The following is a 26,566-nucleotide window of genomic DNA, read 5'->3' on the forward strand; positions in this document are numbered from 1 at the left end:
ATTTTGTAAATCAATATTAAATCATTAATTAAAAAACAAAGAAGAGAATGAGAGCTGGAGAGAGTTCACCAAACAAACAAAAACATGAATGTGGAAGGACATTGCAAAGAGAGACAAACAGAGAGGAAATAGCTGATTAAAGGGTCATCTGGCTGAAGTGACATTCCTCATAGTTATTAGTAAGTTAAAGTCATATAGAAGTCAATGAGTCTACCATCCTGATATGTAAACTGTTAGGTGGAAACAACCACATTACTTGTCCTATAGAAGTTGCTCTTCAAAAAAAAAAAATTGCTCATTAGCCTGAACACAGATGCTATTCATTTCCCAGTGAAATACATATTGTTTTAACATACACAGGATGAAGCCTTGTTTCAACCACTGACACACATTTATTTGTCAGGTGGCATACTGAAAATTTTAACCTCTATAATTGTGAGGATATTTACTACTTAACATTGAATAGAAGACAAATGTTAGAACTCACCTGCAAGATTGTCGATCTCTTTCTCCTGTAGTAAACTGACTGCATCATCGTCTCCTTCCAGCATAAGCTCCGTCTCTGCATTCTGATTCACTATTGCTTGACTTCTGAATGTCTTCTTTGATTTCACTACATCTTCTTCAGTGCCTATTCACAAGCAAAGTATAATAACTTAGATAATTGTGGGCTTTTTTTTTTGGCCTTCAATGAGTACTAGATATAATTACTTATTTTCTTAAAATCACGTGCTATATGTCCATGTTGCTTTAAAATTACAGAACTTTTTTTGAAAAAAGGTTTATTTTGAACCTGGTTCTTTGCACGATAAATTGTGCTTTCAGTCTAGTGCACCATCATCTAGCCACTATACAACATTTTTAATCTCTACCATGTTTTGTTTTCAAAATTGCTAAGTAGAAAGCACCAGACCTTATTTGATAGATGTGGAAATAATGAAGAATGCCGTGTGCATTGTGGAGGGACCTACAGATGGCTGGTGATAGATAATGGCATCTGTAATCCATGTTTTGGGACTCCAAGATCACTGTATTTTCTACAAAAACTCTCCACCTCACCATGAGTTTGGTTTTCTGATTTATAAAATTATACTATTTTATAAAAATATATTTTTGTGTGAATTAAATAATACACCCAATACAATTTTAAATTAAATGAGATAGGTGTGCATTAAATAAAAATGCTTTCATCTAATGGGAGAAGTGATTGTCCTTGAGAAGCTGTAGATGCTGGAGTTAGGAATGATGTAGACATAACACCTACTCATGTTTCCTTGGTGATCACTGAAATACTGAAAAGATAAGAAGTTTGCTATATTAACAACAGCCCAAAAATCAAGTGCAAAAAAGTAACAAAAACAGAAATACAGCAAAATTTAATCTAGACTTAACATATCTATCCATGAGGAGGCTATAAATGATATGCAACTGAATTTCTCATAATTTGTTCAGCAAAATTTCAATATTTACATTTATCTACCTTCTTTGGCGGGTAACAGTGAGTTGGGAATTATTTGAAATGTAAGTAAAAACATATAAGCTAAGAAACACCTCATTTCATATCATTTGATTTTGGCAGTCAACCAGGAACTAAGTAACTTGTAAGCTTCACAAAGCAGTAAAAAGTAGAAAAATATCTTCGTATCTCATTTAGTGAAAACAGAAACCTAATGAATTAGTTCTAGGTTCAGAAACTTCTTCAAACTTCTTCAAGGAAGTTCATCTATGCCGATGACATCTGCTGTGCAACTCAGGCATCCAAGTTTGACATCCTCGAGGAAACACTCACGGAAGACATGTCTCTGATATCTGATTACTGTAAAAAATGGCGACTAATCCCTAGCACTGCAAAAACGGTATCATCTGTTTTCCATCTACACCATGCCTCGGCCTCGCGTGAGCTTAATGTGTAGCTTGGCAATACGAGAATCTGGCATGAAGCCCAGCCAGTCTATCTTGGTGTTACTCTCGATCGCACCCTGTCATTTCACGAACATCTCATAAAAACTGCAGCAAAGGTGGGCACGAGGAATAACATCATTGCAAGACTGGCCAGCTCCTCATGGGGCGTGAGCACTTCCACACTACGATCATCATCTCTGGCATTATGCTATTCCACTGCAGAATACTGTGCCCCAGTATGGTTCCGTAGCCCCCATGTCCACTTGGTCGATTCCAAATTATATTCCTCCATGAGGATAATTTCTGGAACCATCCGTTCCACCCCGGTTCCATGGCTGCCAGTTCTTAGCAACATCGCCCTGCCAGATATTCGTCGGGATGCGGCATCATCTAAGTTCATTTCCCACGTCTACGCTCGACCGGACCTGCCAATATACGCGGATATCTTCACCCACCCTGTCCAACGCTTGACGTCTCATCACCCAATCTGGTCTCCTCCACCTACACTGAACTTCTCTGTTCCAGACTCTTGGAAACAGAGTTGGCAGTCAGCTGAGGTAAAGAACAAACACCTCATCTCAGACCCCTGCAAGTGCCAACCTGGCTTTGACCTAGCACGTTATGATTGGGCCCTCCTCAATCGCTATCAAACAGGCCATGGCTGGTGCACCGCTATGTTCCATCGCTGGGGAGCCAGAGACGACCCGAACTGCCCCTGCGGCTCCAGACAGACTATGACCCACATAGTCAACGACTGCCACCTCTCCAGATTCAAAGGAGGTCTCGAAACTTGACATCAGGCTCAACCTGACGCTGTTGACTGGCTACGAAAGAAGGGCAAACGCTACAAGAAAAAGAAGTTCTAGGTTGTATTACAGTTCAAGGGAATGCTTTGGCACTGTATTTGTATAGGCACATTTTCATATTATAAATGCACATGCAATTCATTTCCAAATTCTATGCCTTTGGACAAAATTTTCTCCGGTTAACAATTCATTTATTTATTTATTTATTTATTTATTTTTTAACCGTAGCGAATGACCATCTTCTGGGAAGTACAGGTTTTGAACCTGAAAACTCTCTGTCTGTGTCCTAGTCCACAGAAAGAGCCACTAGCCCAGCCAGATCTCACTCCGGTTAACAATTCATAATACATTCGGTCAACTTTCCTCAGCCTATATTGGACCTCTAACAGTCCATTATTGCATGCCGCTATCTATTTAGCCATTTTCTTAGAAGTTTATCTAGCTACTATAAAACCTGCATTGTGGGGAGTCGGGCTGTAGCGCAGCGGGTTAAGCGCAGGTGGTGCAAAGCACAAGGACCGGCATAAGGATCCCCGGCTCCCCACCTGCAGGGGAGTCGCTTCACAGGCGGTGAAGCAGGTCTGCAGGTGTCTATCTTTCTCTCCTCCTCTCTGTCTTCCCCTCCTCTCTCCATTTCTCTCTGTCCTATCCAACAACGACGACAACAACAATAATAACTACCACAATAAAACAACAAGGGCAACAAAAGGGAGTAAATAAATAAAATAAATATTAAAAAAAACCTGCATTGTAAAGCAGTGTTAGTCTCTTTGCAGCTCACATACTTGCCTTTGTCATTAATTTCTAGCCAGTTCTGTTTGGTCAAATAACTTCAAGATCAACTATATATGAGCAGAAGGTACATGTTGCAAACCAGTCATGCCACTATAAAACTATAGAATGTCACCTGTTATTCTCACTTTTACTGGATAATACCATGTAGAGAGCATGTTTTTAAAAATATCTTAACAGTAAAAAGTAGTATGTATTGTTAATCACATATTTTGATAAATATATATTTTGGTAAAAAATTTCAGAGTACAGTTACAAACTGAAGCTGCATTAGAAGTAAATGGGTTACATGTGAATTCTTTCACTAGCCCATATATGATTTTTTTTAATTTCTGGAATGAAAGACTGAGGATAGATTACTCAATGCCCCAGAACTTCTCTTAATTTTATTTAGTTTCTTGGTGATATAAAGCTAGCACAGCAGTAATCTTTTGGGGGTTAATATAACTCTTTATAACTTGCTTGCTTTTGGGCTAGTAACTTAATTTAAGACACTCAGACCTTGTATCATTTTAGATAAAAGGAAGTAAACCAGTGATGGATGTACAGAGTCTCTCTTGAGATCTTAATAATCATATTTCTACTAGTGTTTTCAGATATTCATAATTCCACATTTCCCTAACTGAACAAGCCATCTTTTGGTTATTCATCTCCTATTTCAACATACAAACCTAGGATTCATTCTGTAAGGTGACTACCATTCCCCAGCTCTGATCATTATTTGTGTTCTTGACAGCGTCAGTCAGTATCTATCACTACATCACTCACACTTTTATCTGAATGAATTTTAGACAGCATAAATAAGCTGAGGCTATTTTATTTTGCCTCCAGGGTTATTGCTGGGGCTTGGTGCCTGCACCATGAATCCACTGCTCCTGGAGGCCTTTTTTTCTTTCCCCTTTTGTTACCCTTTTTGTTGTAGCCTTGTTGTGGTTATTCTTCTTTTTCTTGTTGACGTCATTCCTTGTTGGATAGGACAGAGAGCAATGGAGAGAGGAGGGGAAGATAGAGAGGGAGAGAGAAAGATAGACATCTGCAGACCTGCTTCACCACCTGTGAAGTGACTCCCCTGCATGTGGGGAGCCGGGGGCTTGAACCGGGATCCTTCCACAGGTCCTTGCGCTTTGCTCCACCTACGCTTAACACGCTGCACTACTGCCCGACCCCCAGCAGAGGCAATTTTATTACTTAACAATGTTCATTAACTCCTCCCAATTACAAACACTCAGTGCAAGTCTTATAAACCCCATAGCATGGTTCATCAGGGCATTTTATCCTCATTATGTTTTGCATTATTGTTCCCTACTCACCCATCAACAATATAAAAGAGCTTATAGCTTCCAAAAATATGTTCTATACTTGTGCTAATGTTATTTTTTCTGTATGTCTCTTCCTTTTTGTGTTTGGTTAATTCCTACACAACTTAAATACTTGCTTCCTTCAGGCACTCTTCCTGAGCTTACTTTTTCTATATTCCAATCATTTATACAAAACTCAACATCATAAGGAACACTATGTATTGTGTATATGTTTCCTTCTGTTCATTTATCATCTCTCACTCTTTTCTATATATCTGAATGAAAAAGTGGCCTAGAATGGTGAAATCACACATGCTTGAGGTCCTGGTTACACACACACTTACTTTTATATGAGTACGGAGGGGAAAAAGAGATATAGACTAAGACTTTAGATGAGTACCACCACTCTGGTATATATTGTGCTGGGGATTAATCCCAGGATCCTGTGCCCTACCTGCTAAGTCACCTTCACACTGACCTTTCTCTGATTTCTTAAGATATGTTTGAACATTTTTCCCCCTTTCCCTTATGTTTCCACTACACTTCATAACTGTGACACTAGTTACAGGAATTATAATCACTTGCTTGTTACTTACACATGCACTGAAAACTCCTTGGTGACTGGAAATATGTTTCTCTTTGTATTCCCAGCTGTTAGCACAATGACTGCACAGAGCTAGTCTTTATACATACTGAACAAACAAATAATCTGAAATATAAAGGTGACATCTGGCTATTCCTTAATCTGAAGATTGCAAAGATTTCTCAGAGATTACTGCTGATTTACATTTAGTTTGGGGCAAATTGTTAACTTTATACATTTACATAAAAAGTCAACTTTGTTTTTATAAGAGCAAGCTAAATAAAGCACTTTATGTATGGTTCAGTCTACTAAAGCAACTTCTTGTATCACAACCATGTGTAAACTGTTTTGCCACTAGAAAGGCTTTATGTTACATGTTATAAAAATTTAAATCTACCAATAGGGAAAATGTGTCAAAGGAAAATGAGCTCTGAAATGTATAATCAGCTTTCAATACACTGCTTCTAGTTTTAAAGCAGTAAAAACAATTATGCTTTTATAAAATGTAGATTGAAGTAATCCTTACAAACCATCCTTGTTGATATGTTATTGGCTTGCAGCTCAGTGAATTTCCGGATTTTACGGTACAACACTAGACATTTATCTAAATTAAAGTGTGCAAGTTCCAAAGGTGCTTTTCAATCACAATATCCTTTATGAATTAGAGTTTCATTCATCAAAATTACAGGCAAAAAGAGGTAAGGTCTCAAAGGGCTGTCTCATTACAAGGCTTATAAACACTGTCCTTAGAAAGAATTGGTTTAACATCCAACAAATCAAAATCTGATTGGGAAGAGAATTTATTTGAGATCATCTATCTTTCGAAGACATGCTGGTTTGAGTGTACTTCTTGGCCTCTTCAGCCATTCATCAACAAATTAACACGTGAAACTACAAACCACCAGGCTGCCTTACATTTAAAAATGTGCAAGATGTGTAAAGTTGTACAGGACAGATACATATGCTTGCTTTCTAAAAAAATGTGAAAATGCCATAAAACCTAAAAGCAATTCAAGATTATAAATGTCACCAAATTGTGGGTTAATTAAACCAAGTTTAAAATTTCATTCATTCTACTTTTTTATATCCTGTTATAGAGAACGAATAAAAGAAATCATTCTATTTATTTATTTATTACCTCCAGGCTTATTGGTGGGGCTTGGTGCCTGCACAATGAATCCACTACTCCTGTGGCCATTTTCCCCCATTATATTGGAAAGGACAGAGAGAAGTTGGGAGAGGAGGGGAAGACAGAGAAGGGGAGAAACAGACAGACACCTTCAGATCTGCTTCACTGCTTGTGAAGTGACCTACACTGCTCCTGCAGGTGGGGAGCCAGGGACTCAAACCCAGATCCTTATGTGGTTCTTTGTGCTTGATACTGTGTGTGCTCAATCTGATGCCCCACCACCCAGCCCCTAAAGGTAATCATTCTATACAAATTAGATTTCCTAGGATATATTTAAGCTTGAAGTTTTGCATGTGAAAATGTTTAATGCAGTATACTACATTATATGAACCTAAATAAAACTCCACTTTGATAACATTTCTCTTAATAAACAAGAATTCATGTGAAACAGTTTATTTTAGCAGCAAAGTAACAAGGGGAATAAATGTTTCTAATATTTCTATATTCTAATAGTTACTATGAAAATTGTATTATAGTTAAAACATAAAACTTATTGTCCTCCAGAGCCCTACCTCACTGGGGAAATATAGAAACATGGTAGAAGCATGGATCGACCTGCCAATGCCCAGGTCCAGCAGAGAAGCAATTACAGAAGCCAGAACTTCCGTCTTCTGCACCCCATAAAGATCTTTGGCTCATATTCCCAGAGAGGGAGAAATATTAGGAGAAAGAGGGAAAAGACCAGAGGACTCTGAATTCCAATTTCACCAGGACCTGGAAGTGAGATAAGAGGAAATAGAAAGAAAAAAAAAAAAGCAAAAGCAAAAGAAAGAGAAAGGAAGGAAGAAAGAAAGAAAGAAAGGAAGGAAGGAAGGAAGGAAGGAAGGAAGGAAGGAAGGAAGGAAGAAAGAAAGAAAGAAAGAAAGAAAGAAAGAAAGAAAGAAAGAAAGAAAGAAAGAAAGAAAGTCAGGCTGTAGCGCAGTGGTTAAGCACAGGTGGTGTAAGCGCAAGGACTGGAGTAAGGATCCGTGTTTGAGCCCTGGCTCCCCACCTGCAAGGGGAGTCGCTTCACTGGCGGTGAAGCAGGTCTGCAGGTGTCTGTCTTTCTCTCCCTCGCTCTGTCTTCTCCTCCTCTCTCCATTTCTCTCTATCCTATCCAACAACGACAACAACAATAATAATAACCACAACAATAAAACAACAAGGGCAACAAAAGGGAATAAATAAATAAATATTTAAAAAAAAGAAAGGAAGGAAGGAAGGAAGGAAGGAAGGAAGGGAGGGAAAGGAAGGACACTTGGAAGTAGTATGTGTGACTTAGACAGGAAGAGAAGGCCGGACCGTAGAAAAAATGGGCAAGTATATATAAATAGAGATATAGCTAGCTATAGAAATGACAGTTAACCCATATCTGTGATCTTGGGTGGGGGAACTAGTTCAGTTTCCAGTGGAGAGAATTGGGACACAGAACTCTGGTGTTGGCAACAGTGTGAAATTATACCCCTTATCTTATAATTTTTAAAATTACTAAAATTTTTTTTTGTCATCCTCAATAGGGATTATATAGAAATGATGAACTGGAAGTATAAATACTCTGTCTATATTGGAAGTTTGCACAATGAAGGTAAATGTATTATTTCATTTGCCCGTTATGTCTACAGTGAAAGAAATATACTACATAGTAAGTTTGTTCTTTTTAAAAGAACTTTATATGCAGAGAGAGAAGGCAGAGCTCTGCTCTGTTACACACAGTGATAGGGATCAAGGCATATAAGTTTTATGCTCTTCCTGTCCAGATACTACCCCAGCTGAAGTAGTTCATTTATAATTTAGAAGTTTTCAAGGTGCCAGATAGTGGTGCACACACATTACAGTGAGGAAGGACCCAGGTTCAAGCCCTTGGTCCACACTTGCAGGGGGGAAGCTTCATGAGTGGTGAAGAGTGCTGCAGATGTCTCTCTGTCTCTCTCACTCATTATCTCCTCCTTCATCTCAAGTTGTCTCTATCCAATAAAAAATTTTAAAAATAAAAAAAAAAGCTTTCAAAAAACATTTATACCAAAAAGGAAAAATATACCATAAATAAGCCACAAATCACATGTGGCTAATAAACAAGGAGCTAAAATTAGTTTTAGTGCAGCATCTTTCTCACACATTGTATGCTATTGCTATGTCCGCAAGGATTTAGAAATATGGAATTTACATTTATTAAAGACTATATATTATATATATGTGTATGTGTGTGTTTACCTACCTATCTTGTGGATATTTAGAATGTAAAAATGCATTTCAATGTTATTTGATGCTTATAATTTCTATCTATAGTATACAGCTCATGATCTGGTCTCAGCTTATTCAATTTACTGTTATGCCATCTAACCTCATCCCTACTCATGATCCCATAAAGCTGAATGCTTTTGCTCCCAAACATGAAGCTGCTTCAAATTGTTAAGTCTGACATCCACAATTTTCTTTTTATGAAATTCTTTTATCCTGTCTTTTCTTTCAAGACTTAGTTTAGTCCACTACTCCTTTCTCTATAGAAAGTTTACATCTTCTAAAAGTAACAGTAACTTAATACTTTTTATCTTGAGTCTTTTATTTAGGGTTCTCTCCCCTCCCCCCTTTTTTTGTTGCCCTTGTTGTCTATCGTTGTTGTTGTTGGATAGAACAAAGAGAAAGCGAGAGAGGATGGGAAGACAGGGGGAAGAGAAAGACAAACACCTGCAGACCTGCTTCACCACTTGTGAAGCAACACCCGCCTCAGGTGAGGAGCCCAGGGCTCGAACTGGGATCTTTAACACCGGTCATTGTGCATTGTGCATTGTGCCATGTGCGCTTAACCCGCTGAGCTACCTCCTGGCCCCCTATTTAAGGTTCTCTTATTAGACTTAAGTTTTCGGTTTATTGAGTAGTAAGCAAAGTGGTGTAAGCACATGAAATATATTATATTTTTACTTTCTCAGACTGAAATAATTCAAAGAGAGAGATAGGAGGGGGGATAATGCCTTGGGTGGGGGAGATAGCATAATGATTATGCAAAAGGATTTTCATGCCTGAGGTAATTGGCCACCATAAGCCAAATTTACCTTCAGTGTGGTAGGGACAGGGCTCAGACCTGAGATGTGCACATGATGTGCGCTATCCAAGAAAGCTGATTTGAGGTCCTTAAATATAAGAATAAATCATATGCTGGTTTTATATACACATAAATTAATTTTATTTGTACACTTTTTTTTCTTTTGGTCTTTGAGGCTCTGCAAGGTGCAATTTTTTATTTTCCTGTAAAAATCCATTACAAACATATTTTAAAAAGAATCAAGACTAACCTCTTAACTTGTTTTACAACCTGTGAAAGTTTTTGTATCAACTTTAACTATCATAGCACGAGTGCTATATTAAAATGAAACAATAAGTTGTAAAATAATTTGAAATGTGTGAAGAATCTACATGTATATTACATGCTTTCAAAATAGATGAAAATTGTTTACTGAGCATATAAAGTTAAAAAAAGAACACAGTTTAGTGCATATAGTACAGCTGTATAAGATTTATATAAAGGAGAAAGGGAGGCTGTCAGAATGATTATAAGACTCAACTAATAGTAAATGCATCTAAAATGTTATAATAATGCTTAACCAATAGCTAGTAATCAAGAAATGATAGTTCTGTTTTCCAGTGGAATGAATCTTCCCTTTATAATGCTGTTCTGTCTTAACACTGTCTTATATTCACGGCAAGGCAATACAGACCTCACCTTTCCATTAGATTTGATGCTCCTTAAGTGTAGGAAAGGTATCATGTAAACAGGTGCCGTGAAGTGTCTGTGAAATTGGAGTACAATAGCTTACAGTAAACATGCTTTAAAAAAATCAATACCCACAATATTGATTTAAAGATAGCATTTAATGCAATCATATCACCATTATTGAATTTGATATATTTATTTTATTTTGTATGGAACCTTAGCCAAATATTCTTATAAATATCTTGAATGTTTGAAAGAAAAGAACTACTTTCTTAGTCAAGGGTAGATAGCATAATGGTTATGCAAAAAGACTCTCATGCCTGAGGTTCCCAAGTCCAAGGTTAAATCCCCTGTGCCATCATAAACCAGAGCTGAGTAGTGCTCTGGTTTAACAAAGAAAAAAACCTTTTTCTTATTAAAATTGATCCAGAAACTGTTTTAGAGAATTATATAAATAATGCACTTAATACATCCTTTTGGGGGCCAGGTGGTGGCCTACCCAGTGAACATACATGCTACCATGCACAAAGACCTGGGTTCAAGTCCTGGATTTTCATTTACATGGGAGGAGAGCTTTACAAGTGGTACGTGTCTTTCCTTCTCTCTGTCTCTACCTTTTTCTTATTCTTTGTGTCTCACCCTCTATAAAAGCTACACCAAATATGCCAATCCAACAACTGCCTAGTAGCTTTTCAGTGAGAGACAGTTTAAGTACTTAATTTTATTTATTTACTTGTTTTTTAAAAACAAGTCGGGCTGTAGCGCAGCGGGTTAAGCGCAGGTGGCACAAGCACAAGGATTGGCATAAGGATCCCGGTTGGAGCCCTGGCTTCCCACCTGCAGGGAAGTCGCTTCACAAGTGGTGAAGCAGGTCTGCAGGTGTCTCTTTCTCTCCCCCTCTCTGTCTTCCCACTCCTCTCTCCATTTCTCTCTGTCCTATCCAACCACAACGACAACAATAATAACTACAACAATAAAACAGTAAGGGCAACAAAAGGGAATAAATAAATAAAATAAATATTTAAAAATATTTTATTTATTTTAATAAGAAATACAGAGAGAGGGGAGAGAGACTAGAGTACTACTCAGCTCTGGCTTACAGTGGGGCTGGGGATTGAACCTGGAACCTTGGAGCCTCAGGCATGAAAGTCTCATTGCATAACCATTGTGCTGTCTCCCCAGCCCAGTGCTTAATTTTATTTAATTTAGCCTCTTCCCCCTCTTCTTTTCTTTCCTTATATTTCCTTTCCTTCTTTATTTCTTTTTTTTTAATTAAAAAAAATTTTTTTTAAAGTACAGTCACCTCCCCAGTGTTTTATTTTATTTAATTTATTTATTCCCTTTTGTGGCCCTTGTTGTTTTATTGTTGTAGTTATCATTGCTGTCGGATAGAACAGAGAGAATGGAGAGAGGAGGGGAAGACAGAGGGGGAGAGAAAGATAGACACCTGCTGACCTGCTTCACCACTTGTGAAGCGACTCCCCTGCAGGTGGGGAGTCGGGGCTCGAACCGGGATCCTTATGCCGGTGCTTGTGCTTTGCGCCACCTGCACTACAGCCCGACTCCCCCTTTATTTCTTTACAGAGCACTGCTTGGCTTTTCTTTATGCTGGGGCTGGGGATTGAAACTTGGACCTCTCATGTTGAGGCATGAAAACCTTGCATAACCATTATGTTATTTCTCATAACAAAACTGAACACGTTTATTTATTTATTTATTTATTTAATACCCCTCCCTAAAACTGAACATTTTAAAAAAGATAAAAGTATACTCTATATTATATTAAGAAGCTTATAATTTGAGAAGATCAAAATTATTTTATTCTAGATATAATATGAGATGAACACAATGGATACATGCAAAGGGCTACCTTTTCTGTAACAATCATTTATTATCAAATAAATATGTTTTGTAAAGCATTTAAATTTAAAATTAAGTGTGTTTGAATTTATAACATAGAATTTCCTTCCTTAAGAAATATAAATAATGGTGGTGATGATGACATAAAAGACCAGCTGAACACTAGTTAAAAATTATTGTCTTCTGTCAAGAACAGAAGTTTTATTTTACGAAATAATTCTAATGGTGAAATCTGATAGTGATAACGAATGAAAACACTAGTAGGAGGAATGACTAGAAATTTGAAATTCCTCTTTCCCCTTTTATATCTGAGTCATGCGTCTTTATCAATACAAAATCACTTTATTAAAATAAGTATATACACAAATGAGATTGCTTCTCATCTAATAGATAGTTTCTGTTTGTTGTTTCTGAACATCTTATTTGACAAAAAATCCGAGTAGTTATTAGACTAATTTAATAAGCATAGATATACAATCTGGACAGATTAGACATTAAATTATGCCTTAATTAGCTGCAGAGTTTCCATTTTGAATACAGTGGATTTAACCATAGTTTCCATCTTCAATTCCCTCTAGTTGGCAAAGAACATACTGAATAATCAAAAATAGGTATTATTTATACTATCAAAAATGAAAAATTCAAAATATCAGTTTAAAATCTATAATGAACTTGTTTTATATATTTCAGTTTCTACCTGATATATATATAACAGTTTCTACATGTTATTTATGGTCAATTCTAGTGCACAATTACATTACATTAAATTAAGGAACATTAAAGTATCCTGTGTATCTTTACCAACGAGGATCTTATACAGATTTCTGTTTGTGTAGATTTCTGTCATGGTAAGCTACACATGAATACTGTTATCTGTAACAGATTGTTCTTGGAAAAATTGAAAAATACCTCAGTAGTAAAGCAAATGTGTAGAATCAGCAATATGAGCATTAATTAAGATGGAGTGTACAAAGAAATTATTCTAAGTAACACATTCTTATTTAGAATAACTCTGCTTATAAATGACTTATTGGAGGATAAGGACTAGGAGAAGAAAATGGCTACCTAACACCAACAGTTATTGCTCAGCAGTAAAGGACATCAAGGACACTTGCAAGTAAAAGAATTGGATCAATATTAACGTGATTTTCATTTCATGCTTCCCCAACTCCAGTAAGCTGACAATATACTCTGATTATGTGAACTGCCTCAGAGTAACACAGAAAAGGTTATTAGAGCAAGAGGTGGAAATGGAATGCACTTTTTATATTGACAGGTCTGCTAATAGAGTATACTGATTTTCAAAGACAAGCAATGCATTTTTACAATTTGTTTCTGACAGCAAAAAATGGAATTTCATTTATTCCTAATTCAAAATATTCATAAGTAAGCAGTATTTCTTACACCAGAACAACAAAGGGGATATTCATAAACAGTATTTTAACCTGAAAAAAATGCAATTAAAATGGTGCAAGAAAGTATTATTGAATTTAAGTGCAGTGCTTCCTAAGTATAAAATGCTAACTCAATAATCTCCTTAATGGAGTGAATCTTGAAAACTGCATTCTGTGCTGTTTAAGGAAAATTTGATAAACCCTATTTTAAGAATATATAAGACAATAAATATAGAATCCCTGCATTTTAGACTGGTATGGTTTGATTAGCCATAGGTTTAGGGTAAATTTAATGTATTTTAAATAGAATTTCATTATATTAAAAATCATGTGGCACACTTTACTTGTGGAAAAATGCTAACACACATGGAAACCCTGAACTCCTTTGAAATCCTTCAAATTTAAAGGAACAGCAATGATGCTTTACTCACCTTGGTGACTGACTGTTCAAGTACATTGTGTATTGTTTGGTCCACATTTAAAGTATGCTCAGAAAAAAAACTAGCTAGAGATAAAACATTTATATTTATGCCATTACTTACTTATATTTCCCTCAATTAAACTTTTCTTTTAGCAATTTCTAGATTTCCCTTAGTAAGTATGTTTTTATCTTAAAAGAAGGTACAGGGTCAAGAATGGTAGATGGCAAATGGTATTAGAATGAAATGAAGAAAGTTTTGGCAACTCAAAAAAGAAAAAAAAAAAAGGTAAATTGGACAACTTGAGTGAAAACTGAAAGGGTGAAGACTTCTTTTAGTAGTGAGTGGCACTAACCCAGGGACTAATATTTGGCTGTCCTTTTTCAAAACTGGTTAAAAATTCACTCTGCGACAGGAAACAAGTCACCTGAGATTTCAGTGGAGACAATCCACTGTCAAATCTTATTTTTCTTATTACCCAGTCCCTTTAAAAATAAAGCTCAGGTAAAAGCATAAAAATACACTGTGGAAAAATTTACTTTTAAACAGCAAGAAACAAGAAAAGGAAGTATCTTGGTTAGGCAAACAACTGGTTCATAGATCAGAAACTAACAGAAATCTTTTTTAATCATAGAAAAATGGAACATATAAAGGATATAGATTATTTAAAGCATTGATATAGGTTATTTAAAAAACTTTTAAAGTCTTTTTTAACATTTATTTTTATTAACTTATTATTGTATAGAGAAAGGAGTTGAGAGAGGATGGGGGAGAGAGAGAGGGAGAGAGAGAGACACCTGTAGCCCTGCTTCACCATTCATGAAGCTTTCCCACTGCAGGTGGGGACCAGAGGCTTTGAACCCAGATCCTTGCACACTGTAATGTGTGCGCTTAACCAGGAGCGCCACTGCCTGATCCCTAAAGTACTTTTAAAGACATTAAAATACGCTTATATATTTAGCATGAAACACATACACTGATTGACACTAAGTCTGGCTGCAGTGATACACAATATCTTTATGGATGATAGAGTACAAAGTAAGATAAAATTTACCTATTTTTGCTCGAAGAGCAAGGATCATTGTCAGTATCCTGGTTTGAGCCCCTGGCTCCCCACCTGCAGGGGAGGCGCTTCACAGGCGGTGAAGCAGGTCTGCAGTTGTCTATCTTTCTCTCCCCCTCTCTGTCTTCCCCTCCTCTCTCCATTTCTCTCTGTGCTATCCAACAACAATGACATCATCAACAACAATTATAACTACAACAACAACAAAACAGCAAGGGCAACAAAAGGGAAAATAAAAAATTTAACTATTTTATTTTATTATTATTTTTCCCCCACTACCAGGGTTACTGCTAGGGTTCAGTGCTTGCAAGATGTCACTACTACCTCTCTGGGCAATTTTCATATTTATTTATTTTTCATTTTTCTTTTCTTATAGGAGAAATAGAGAAGTCAAGGGTGAGAGGATGAGAGAAGAGACACTGCAGCACTGCTCTACTCCTCTTGAAGTTGCCCTCCTGCAGGTGGGAGCTGGGCATTTGAATGCAGGTCCTTGCCTATAGTAAGGTGTACACATTACCAGGTGCCTCACTGCCTAGCACCAATTTAACAGCTTCAAACTGAGTGGAAGTTTCAGTAATTCATTTGTTAATGAAATCTCAAATGTATCTAAACAACACACTGTAGGGTAAGAGTAGTGTTTAGACTGTGGTTTTTTTTTTTCTTTCTCTCTTTATCAGGCATTAGTTAGCATGTCTGGAATTCGCTCAACCAAAAATCCAAATATAGTTATTTGGATAATTCCTTTCATAATATGAGTTGAAATTGCCTTTCAGCCTCTTCCTTGTATGATCTCCTCACAATATCCTGTGTTCTATCCCATAGCACCATTTCCCAAGTCCCAAACATATTATGTTGTGCTGTGTGGTTCCTTTCTCCAGATTGCCACCACCTTACTAATTAGCTTTAGAAAATCTTCATTCAACCTACCGAGCCTAGGTAAAATCTGTTCATCAGTTAGGTACCCACAATCACTGAGCTCAGAGAGCATTTGTAATGCATCCTAATGAAAATATTTATCATACTAGATTGCAAAGGTATGTATCATCCAGTATTACAAATGTATTGTATTTGTACTTTATGAATTATTTGTCTAAATCAATATAGGATTACAAACAGTTCCATTCTACTCAGCAATAAATATATTATCATAATTATGTCAGTTCCAATACCTTTTTATTTTTCAGCTCCTCTGATGCACTAAGTAGCAATAAAATACAAACATAAAAGCCTATTTTAGAATGTGAAAGTGCCTCAACTATAGATCTATCCTATAGAAAGTCTGTCTATTCATGCCGCTACCAAAAATGATGAATTAATGTGGCTAAATATTCACTGAATCTCAGTTGGATGAAAAAATTGCAACTCAGTAAGAGCACAGATTTTCACTAATGTGAATGCTTTCATTGAAACAGAAGTGATGGTTTATGCCCTCAGATGTTTTTTCTTTTATCTCAGAATAAGAAACATCTAGATCAAAAGATTGTAGTCTTTATAAAGAGGACTGTCATCAAGTAAGAACATTCAGAAGAGTAAGTCCGGCTCTTCTATATACCTTTATGCTTTGGCAATTTCTGTCATTACCTCTACCTTTCCCTGCTCTAATCTTCCCCCAAGAGAGTCCACAAGTAATTACTTTTATAAAGCTGAATTCAACCTACTAGGCTCAGAGTCACTGACTCTATCCCCTGTGTTCCTTCATCAACTACTAACTCACCCTCGATGATGACATTGTTTTCCATACTAGATGAGACTTTTTCAACTTTGGTCCTGCTGACATTTTTGGCTATTTTACTTGGGGGGGGGGTAGTAGGGTGATTGTAATGTCTTATTAGATGTATTTCTGCTCTCTAACCATGGAGTTCATCCATGTTGAGAAACACTACATTAAAAACCATGTGATGTTAGATAACAGGAAATGGGGACTGGGTGGTGGCTTACCCAGTAAACCATACAGATTACTGACACAGTGACTGACCCAGGTTCAAGACCCCTGGTCCCTACGTGCAGTGAATAAGCTTCACAAGTGATGGAACAGTGCTGGAAGTATCTCTCCCTTTATCAAAAGCTATCCCTTTCACCTTCTATCAAAAAAAATGGCCACCGTGGAGTGTGCAGGCATGAGCCCCAGTGATAATTTAGGAGGCCAAATAAAATAAACAACCAAGAAGATGATGACAAATGAGAAAGAAAAATGTATCTCAAATCTCTAAATCTAGCATCAAACACATACCTGGCACGTAGAATATAGTCAATAAATTTTTAAAATAAAATCATTCAACACCTTTGAGTCTGTTCAAATATATATAATCTTAATTTTCACATAAAAACATGGAAGAGGGAGTCGGGCTGTAGCGCAGCGGGTTAAGCGCAGGTGGCGCAAAGCACAAGGACCGGCATAAGGATCCCGGTTCGAACCCCGGCTCCCCACCTGCAGGGGAGTCGCTTCACAGGCGGTGAAGCAGGTCTGCAGGTGTCTGTCTTTCTCTCCTCCTCTCTGTCTTCCCCTCCCTCTCTCCATTTCTCTCTGTCCTATCCAACAACGACAACAACAATAATAACTACAACAATAAAACAACAAGGGCAACAAAAGGGAATAAATAAAATAAATATAAAAAAAAACATGGAAGAAAGTTGCTAGAATGTTTGATATAAAAATTTTATATAAAATCCGTAAATATGCATCTGTAAGAATATTTTATACCTTAGCAGTCATATAATTGGATTTGAAATTATTTTAAGAGACATTAGAAACTATGGATGAAGACAAGGCTATGACATTAAAATATGACACTGATCCCCAAAGGAGTTGAACGTTAGCTCCCTGCATATCTTGCTCTTTCTTAAAAAAAAAATCTTCATCATTAACTTTTCAACAATTTATTTTAACCATGATTAGATCACCTATACAATTCCAAAATTACAAATTTGGAGATTTAATTAGTAATACACCAACTAAAATGTATTTATCAATGAGTAAGATTTTGTTAGAATTTTCTATAAACAGTTGTTTATTAGGTAAAAATGAAATCTTATAAGGATATTATAATAAATGCAAACTCTTAAAAAGATTGGGCCATATAATGAGGTAGTTTGTTTTTCAACTGTACAGCTTCATTTGTAATTTTTTGTCTCAATGTTTTTTCTGATTTCTTGATGACTATAAGTAGCGCATTACAGTAGTCATGCCTATCCCATCAAAACTAATTTAATTCCAGATTCATTAGAGAGCTACTTTTTATTCATCAAGGTCATATCTTGATGGCTTCACAAGCTTAGATAAATCAGGTGTTAAGCAGACACATCTCTGAGGAGTCTAAGGATGTTCTCATTTGCAGTTCTCTCAGCGTATCTTATTATTTATTGCCAAAGAAATGACTGATTAACTTTGTCATCTTTGCTCCATGTATTTTTTTTCCCCTCCTCAGGCTGAAGCAGCCTGCCCTCTTCTGTGATGCCTGATCAGACCTATTTAAGATGATGCCTTTGATCACAGAGCCTGTATTCTTAGGCTCTGATGAAACTCTGTTTCACTGCAATTTTATGGAGCTGGGAGAAACAGAGTCCAAAATGATAACTGACAGTCAACAAATACAACCAAACTTATTAAGTTTTTGTCCTATATGACAGCATAATTTCAAGCACCAAAAATGCACCAGAAGTTGATTAGGTTTGATTTAAACATTTAAAAAATACACAAAAAATCCATTTTCAATCTTTTTATTTTTATTTATTTTTTTTGCTAGCTAATTTTCCCTATAGAAGAAAACTCTGCAGGTCACAGATGAATTAATGAGCTTTAAGATATTTTCCTTATATTTTATATTGTTGCATTGCTGTGGTCTGTAAAATATGTATAATTAACTGAATTTGTACTTATATGATATTACTATTAGAAACCACTCAAGTAGCACATCAATACATGCAAAATTAGAAAACAAAACATCAGGAAAAAAAATCACATACCCCTAAGGTTTCTACTAATCACATTCCAACACCAGAGGCTGAAAGTATATCAAATCACACCAAATCTTTTGCATATGACAACCTCATACATTATTCAACTCATTAGTATTACTAAGAAGTATGAAAAACTCCATCAGTGGTAAAGATGTTTTCCAACTGAAAAAGGTCAGCCAAAGTTTTAAAATGAAATAGAAGGGAGAGAACTGCAATGTAAATATGAAAGACAAGAATTGTCCCTTATGTTTCCTTGAAATTATATCCAATTCTGATTATTTTCTTATGTAAAATAAGAATTGCTAATCTCTTTGTATTGAAGTTCCAAATAAATTGCCTGTAGAAATGTCATAAAATCTAAATTGTAGATGAATGGTACTGCTTTATAACATGAAAATCTTTAAACCAAAATTTAATCTAAAATGTCTGAGTTTAGGAAAAATCTAACAATTTTACTAAAAAATAAAGATACTAAATCTGTTTTACTTAATACACGCTTGTGTTTATGTCTTTGAAGCATATATGGACACAGTCTTGATCAGTATTTAAATTGTTTTAGTAGTCACAAAAATGTTTTCTTTTAAAGAAATTTAAGACCACACACTCTGTATACACAATTTGCATAAAATTAGGAGTTCAAGAAATAATGATAAGTGAAATTAAGTTAGAATGAGGAGTATTGGATGATTTCATTTATAGGTAGACTTAAGAAATAAGACGGGGAGTCGGGCTGTAGCTCAGCGGGTTAAGCGCAGGTGGCGCAAAGCACAAGTCGGCATAAGGATCCCGGTTCGAGCCCCCGGCTCCCCACCTGCAAGGGAGTCGCTTCACAAGCGGTGAAGCAGGTCTGCAGGTGTCTATCTTTCTCTGCCCCTCTCTGTCTTCCCCTCCTCTCTCCATTTCTCTCTGTCCTAACAACGACAACATCAATAACAATAATAACTACAACAATGAAAAACAACAAGGACAACAAAAGAGAAAATAAATAAATAAAATTAAATTAAAAAAAAGAAATAAGACAGGGAAAACACAAAATAAAGCTTGAACTGGATTTGGTAATAAAGTTCTACCTTTAAATATTATTTTATTAAAAACGACTACATGCTTGTATTTACAGTAATTACAGGAAAATAAAGAATAATATTCATAAAATTAATACAGCTTTGCTAAATGCCTATGATAGATTGCAAAAAAAAAAAAAGGCCCAAAATGGCCAAAAATTTGCTCCATCTCCATATCCACACCTCAGATGGCACCTTCCTTCACTGGTTCTGTGCTACGCAACATGGCTCCCATTGGTAAATGGGCAAATAGAAAATGTGACTCAGAGTATTGGAAAGTGCTTGAGTAGTACAGTGTGATTTGTTGTTGCTCTTAATTTTTTTTTGCCTATAGGGTTATTGCTGGGGCTTGATGCCTGTATTTACAAATCCACTGTACCTGGAGGCTATTTTTTCCCTTTTGTTGTCCTTGTTGTTTATCGTTGTTGTTATTATTGCTATTGCTGTCGTTGTTGTTGGATAGAACAGAGAGAAGTCGAGAGAGGAGGGGAAGAAAAAGAGGGGGGAAAGAAAGACACCTGCAGACCTGCTTCACCGCCTGTGAAACGACTCCCCTGCAGGTGGGGAGCCAGGGGTTTGAACGGGGATCCTTACTCTGGTTTTTATGCTAGGCATCATGTGCGCTTAGCCGCTCTTAAAATTCTAAGCAGTGCCTAATAGGGAAAGAGAAAGACAGGTTGGGAGTATGGATCGACCTGTTAATTCCTGTGTTCAGCGAGGAAGCAATTACAGAAGCCAGATCTTCTACCTTCTGCATCCCACAAGGGCCTTGGGTCCATACTTTCAGAGGATTAAAGAATAGGAAAGCTATCAGGGAAGGGGATGGGATAGAGTTCTGGTGGCGGGAGTTGTGTGATAATGAACCCCTCTTATCCTATTGTTTAGTCAACGTTTCCTTTTCATAAATACAAAATTAAAAAAACAATTCTTAGCAGTTTACAAACCTAGGTTACCAGGTGAGAGGATGACTGACAGCTAGTCCACATTTACTCATTACTAAGATGACCTGAACCAACTAGCTCATAGGTGTATGAGCTAGTTGTAGGTGTATGAATAAGTTACACTGAGACTAAGAGAACTGACCTGAGAAGCCCAAAGTTCAAATTTATCAAACTAGGAGTTACAATAAATAGTTCTATTTTAATTACCAAAATTTGAGGTGTCTTGTTATATAAGTTTATCATACATCAGTAGATCATGATTATTTGGCCTTAGATAATTATAACTCAGTGTTCAAAACAACTCTATAAAAATTGATGTACTATCACTTTCATTTTAAAAGTGGGGCAGTAAAGGCAGAGAGAGAATGAGGACATGGAGCATCTCTGATAGCTTGTAAATGATATTCGTGATATAACTAAAATAGCTATCTACAAAATGGTGGACCCCCCAACTTTTCATCTGCATCTTCATATTCCAATCTTTAGGTTCATGATTGGTCAACAATTTGTTTGGCTTTGTATGTTAATTCTCTTTTCAGTCACCGAGTTCCAGATGCTACCATGATGTCAACCCAATTTCCCTTGACAGACAACCCCACCAATATGTCCTGGAGCTCAGCTTCCCCAGAGCCCCACCCCACTAGGGAAAGAGAGAGACAGGCTGGGAGTGTGGCTATTGACCAGTCAACGTCCATGTTCAGCAGGGAAGCAATTACAGAAGCCAGACCTTCCACCTCTGCACCCCATAATGACCCTGGTTCCATACTCCCAGAGGGATAAAGAATAGGAAAGCTGGGGGTCTGGCGGTGGCGCAGTGGGTTAAGCGCACATGGCGCAAAGCGCAAGGACCTGCGTAAGGATTCCGGTTGGAGCCCCTGGCTCCCCACCTGCAGGGGAGTCTGCAGGTGTCTATCTTTCTCTCCCCTTCTCTGTCTTCCCCTCCTCTCTCCATTTCTCTCTGTCCTATCCAATAACGAACAACATCAACAATGGTAATAATAATAACCACTACGAGGCTACAACAACAAGGGCAACAAAAGGGGGAAAAATGACCTCCAGGAGTGGTGGATTCGTGGTGCAGGCACCCAGCCCAGCAATAACCCTGGAGGAAAAAAAAAAAAAGAGAAAAAGAAAAGAATAGGAAAGCTATCATGGGAGGAGATGGGATATGGAGTTCTGATGGCGCGAATTGTGTGGTACCCCTCTTATCCTATGGTTTAATCAATGTTTCCTTTTAATTAAAAAAAAATGCTATTAGTGAGATGTTAGAAACTGTTTCCAGAGTCCATGCATGCATCTTTTACGTACGATCATGATCAGACATTAATGTATGCTTCAGCTAATGTTCCATCAAACCAATAAAACAAAACACCTGTATTCAAAGAAGAATTATTTTATTAATAAAAAGTTTTTGTTGTCACCATGTAAATAAATATAAACCAAGTTTTGATGGCAGGCAGTTTCTGTGAATTTAATGATTAACTTTCAGGACAGAATTTATAGGAAAGTTGAAATACTGAAACTACTGGATTTGAAAAAGGGATAAACTGAATAAACTGAATTTCAATTTGTGCTAGTGACTAAGAATTTTTACTTTTCTGCTGTAAAAATACTTTATATAAACTAAAATATTTAATTTTTTATTGCAGGCGGAGACCAGAGCATCTTCCCACTATTTTATACAGTGTGGGAGATTGAACTCAGGGCTTTGTACATGCAAGGCATGCACTCCACTGCTGCACAACATCCCTTAACTCAGTTACACATATTTTAAAAGGGTAACTGTGAGTCCCTGCTCCACACCCACGGAAGGGGGTGGGGGAGAGAAGACTAACAAACTGTGAAGCAAGCCTGCAAGTTTCCTGTTACTCCTCTTTCAATTTCTCTCTGTCCTATCCAATAAGATGCAAAGGAGGAAGAAAGGGAGAGGGGGGTGGGGAGGGAGGAGGGAAAGGAGGAGAGGGAAAAAATGGCCACTGTAAGTGGTGTAATTTATCATAGTGACAGCAAGGAGCCCCAGAGATAACCATGGTGGCTGAAAAAAAGAAAAAAACTAACGAAAGAACAAAACAACAACAAAAGACCACAAACAGGGTAACTTAGGGGCCGGACAGTGGTATACCCAGTTCAGTGTACATGTCACCATGTGCAAGGACTTGGGTTCAAGCCCCTGGTCCCCACTTGCAGGGGGTTAGTTTTATAAGTGGTAAAGTGGTGCAACAAGCGTCTCTCCACTGTCTCTCTCCCCTTCCATCTTTGTTTCTCTGTCTCTATCAAACAAAGAAATCAACAAGCATAACAGGCTGAATTTTTATTGCAGTGTGACAGTTGATGATATATCAACTTCAACAAATGGTAGAATGCAGCAGAACTTATTTCATTTGAATTTTGTACTAAAAATAGGATTAAAATTGAGTATCATATAGTGAAGCTATTAATAAAATATGCTTAAGTTAAATGCACAAGTATGCACATGTTTATATGGACCATTTTTCATATCTCTCTCTCTCCATATACATATATACATATATTCACAATACTGAAGTTCCCTCCTTTGCCACAGCACCTACCTATCATGTGCTGTCCGGGCTCAAACCTAGGCCATGCACATGCCAAAGCAGGCACCCGACCCAATGATTTCTCTCTAGTTCAGCTTTTTATATATTTCCTTATTTATTTTTGTGAAGCCATGGTCTTGTGCTTGTGTGGCTTTGCCACTCTTGGGATGAATTTTTCATTCAGAGAGAAAGGTAGGAAGACAGGAAGAGTCACCATAGCACCAGATTTCCCTCACAGTTGTGGCACTCCCATGTGATGCCAAGGCTTGGATCTGGGCTGTATGTGCCAAGGGAAGCAGCCTACTAGGTGAGCAACCTCTCGTTTCAAATTTTAAAGAAATCAATGTGAAATTTTAAGTGTTAGGGGGAAAAAGAATCAACTACAAAAGTTCTCTCACATCCAGAAGTATTTTTGTGTAAGAGGCACTGGTACTAACCATACTCTATGGCAGCTTTGAGCAGCGCTTCAGCATGAGTGGATCCAAAGGCATTACGAACAAATCGCCTTCTTCTACGAAGATCATCTTCCCAGTAATCCAAACGCCAGAAATCATGCAATTGGCTAATGATAGGAAAACAATGAAATAGTAATCACTATTAATAATGTATAACTGTTTTTTCATAAAATTAAAGCTTTCTTCTACTGATCACACTGGAAGATTCAGATAACTTTTAAACATTTATAATTTACAATTGTGTTTGTGTATGTTCCCTCTATAAATGAACAAAACTAGAAACACTGACAACAGCTCTTCTTTCTTTCCATTTGCCTTTCTTCTTCTAAAAACTTACCCATGGGGAATTTAGTAACAAATGCAGCATCAAATTACAAGTATTAACTGCACATTTTGCATTCTTTTACACTGTTTTTAACAAGGCTTGTAAATCACAGGATAGACCTCGCTACAAATAGTTTACAATTTAATGGCCATGGTTTCTTCCTAGACTGAATTAAGAACTATAAAATATTGCCCACTCGGATTTGGTGGAACAATGATTAAAATAATGTGCTGAAATATTCATTGAAATAATTCCCTGCTGCCCACAGCAACCTGAGAAAGTGCAATTTTATCCATTATTAATAATAGTGAATTAGAGCTGTGAAAAAAAACAGTATATGGTAATTGTCTTGGTAAATTATTATTCTAGCACTAACAGAGTACTTGGATGATTTTATAGCATTCAGCTAATATAAGCCATTAACAATCATGACCACCATTGGGCAATAGTGTCTAAACCATATTATATTCTAAACTAATATTAAAAAAACCCTGACATATTTCTAAAACTACTGAAGTGTTTCATTGTATATTAACGGAACATTTCATGACGTTACATTTGTTTTCAATTTAATTTCAATAAGCAATACTGATAAATGTCATTGCTTTATGAAGTCTGCTTTGCTATAATATACTCAGAAGACAATATTCTAATTTTCATGATGAACAGATTATTCATAAAAACATGAAATGATTTAATAGAATATTTGATTTAATTTAATATTTTATTTTAAAGATACTATATTTAATTAAGGCAGCGAATGTATGTGGCTTGTTCATCATATCTCCAACATAGTACTTGGCACTCTTTATTTTTATAAATACTAAATTCATTAAGACAATTTTTATCATGAAATTCTATAGACATGCACAGTCATTGAAACCAATGATTCACTTTTGACAAATATTTTGTGGTCCTATAACTTTGTCTACTATAACAACTGTGAAAGATTGTAACACTATGAAGGGATATATAAAAATGTTCAAACTGTAAGTCTACAGAGTGTATTTTGATTACATATTTTGCTACACATCATAATTACAACTTATTTTTGTCAAAACAATTATTACCTGGTGAGTAGTAATTACAAATAATAATAATAATACACAGCTATTAAGAACAATGAACCCACCTTCTCTGACCCATCTTGGATGGAGCTAGAAGGAATTATGTTAAGTGAGCTAAGTCAGAAAGATAAAGATGAGTATGGGATGATCCCACTCATCAACAGAAGTTGAGAAAGAACAGAAAGAGAAACTAAAAGCAGGATTTAATCTAGAGTACAGCGCCAAAGTAAAAACCCTGTGGTGAGGGGGAGGGTGGACATTCTACTTCCTGGGGCAGCAGGGGGTGGGTGGGTGGGATGGGGCACAGTCTTTTGGTGGTAGGAATGGTGTTTATGTACACTTCTATTAAATTGTAGTCATACAAATCACTATTTAATTAATATGAGAAGGGAAAATTGATTATATGTCTCAAACTTTTTAAAGCACAGACTGAGTCTTTTTAATACATAGGCTGAGCCTTTGATATGTTGACTCTCTTCAAAAGCCCAGAACAGGGAGAACAGAAGCAACAGGTGGCACAGCTATACACAAGATGTTGGGTATTATACAGCAAGTCCTAACAAAGGGACTTTTCAAAGTTAACCCAAATTACCAAATAATGTGATGATAACAATAACTTCCTATTGTCTTCTTTAACCCTAAGACAGCAGGAACCTCACATTTCCACTATAGAGCCTATATTTTCCCCCAGTCCTGGAACCTTAGAGTGGGGCACACTTTCCTGCATGCTTCTCTTAGTTCATCCCAAATGATATTGCATCCACTGATCACAACCTAATCAATGCAACAAGTGTCACCTCAGCATGTTTCACTTCAGAGTGTGTCCAGAGACTTCAGGTGTGGAATGACAACCCTTCAGCTTCATTACTCAGGTGAGACCTTTCCTTTCATAGTATTCTCTAATTCCACTCCAGGCGGTTCACTTTCTAACAAAGTCCCCAAACCCAGATACAGACCAGGTCCCCTGAGATAGAACATATGTTCACATGTATACATAAACTAGGGCAAATATATACCTGAAAGCAAAACTACACAATAGTCTGCAGTGAGTACTCCCCAACACTTCATCTGCACTATTCTAGCCTTTAGGTCCATAATGGTTCAACGATTTGTTTAGCTTTGTATGTTTAACTCTCTTTTCAGCCTCCAGGTTCCAGATGCCAGCATGATGCCAACCAGACTTCCCTGGACTGAAGACCCCACCAATG

The 26,566-nt window shown here is 36.8% G+C and overlaps 1 protein-coding gene across 6 annotated transcripts in view; it reads right to left on the minus strand.

The window, feature by feature from the left end:
- Window positions 1-26,566, minus strand: part of NBEA (neurobeachin) — a 546,841-nt gene that overhangs the window by 231,787 nt on the left and 288,488 nt on the right. For all 6 annotated transcript variants that reach the window (XM_060191623.1, XM_060191622.1, XM_060191624.1 and 3 more), the window contains 2 exons: window positions 23,949-24,073; window positions 488-631 (listed from right to left, as the gene is read on the minus strand). In XM_060191623.1, coding sequence (XP_060047606.1) covers window positions 488-631; window positions 23,949-24,073 — 269 coding nt within the window. The remainder of the gene's footprint in view (window positions 1-487; window positions 632-23,948; window positions 24,074-26,566) is intronic.

Source organism: Erinaceus europaeus, chromosome 5 (assembly GCF_950295315.1).
Source record: "Erinaceus europaeus chromosome 5, mEriEur2.1, whole genome shotgun sequence".
In the NCBI taxonomy this organism is placed as follows: domain Eukaryota; kingdom Metazoa; phylum Chordata; class Mammalia; order Eulipotyphla; family Erinaceidae; genus Erinaceus; species Erinaceus europaeus.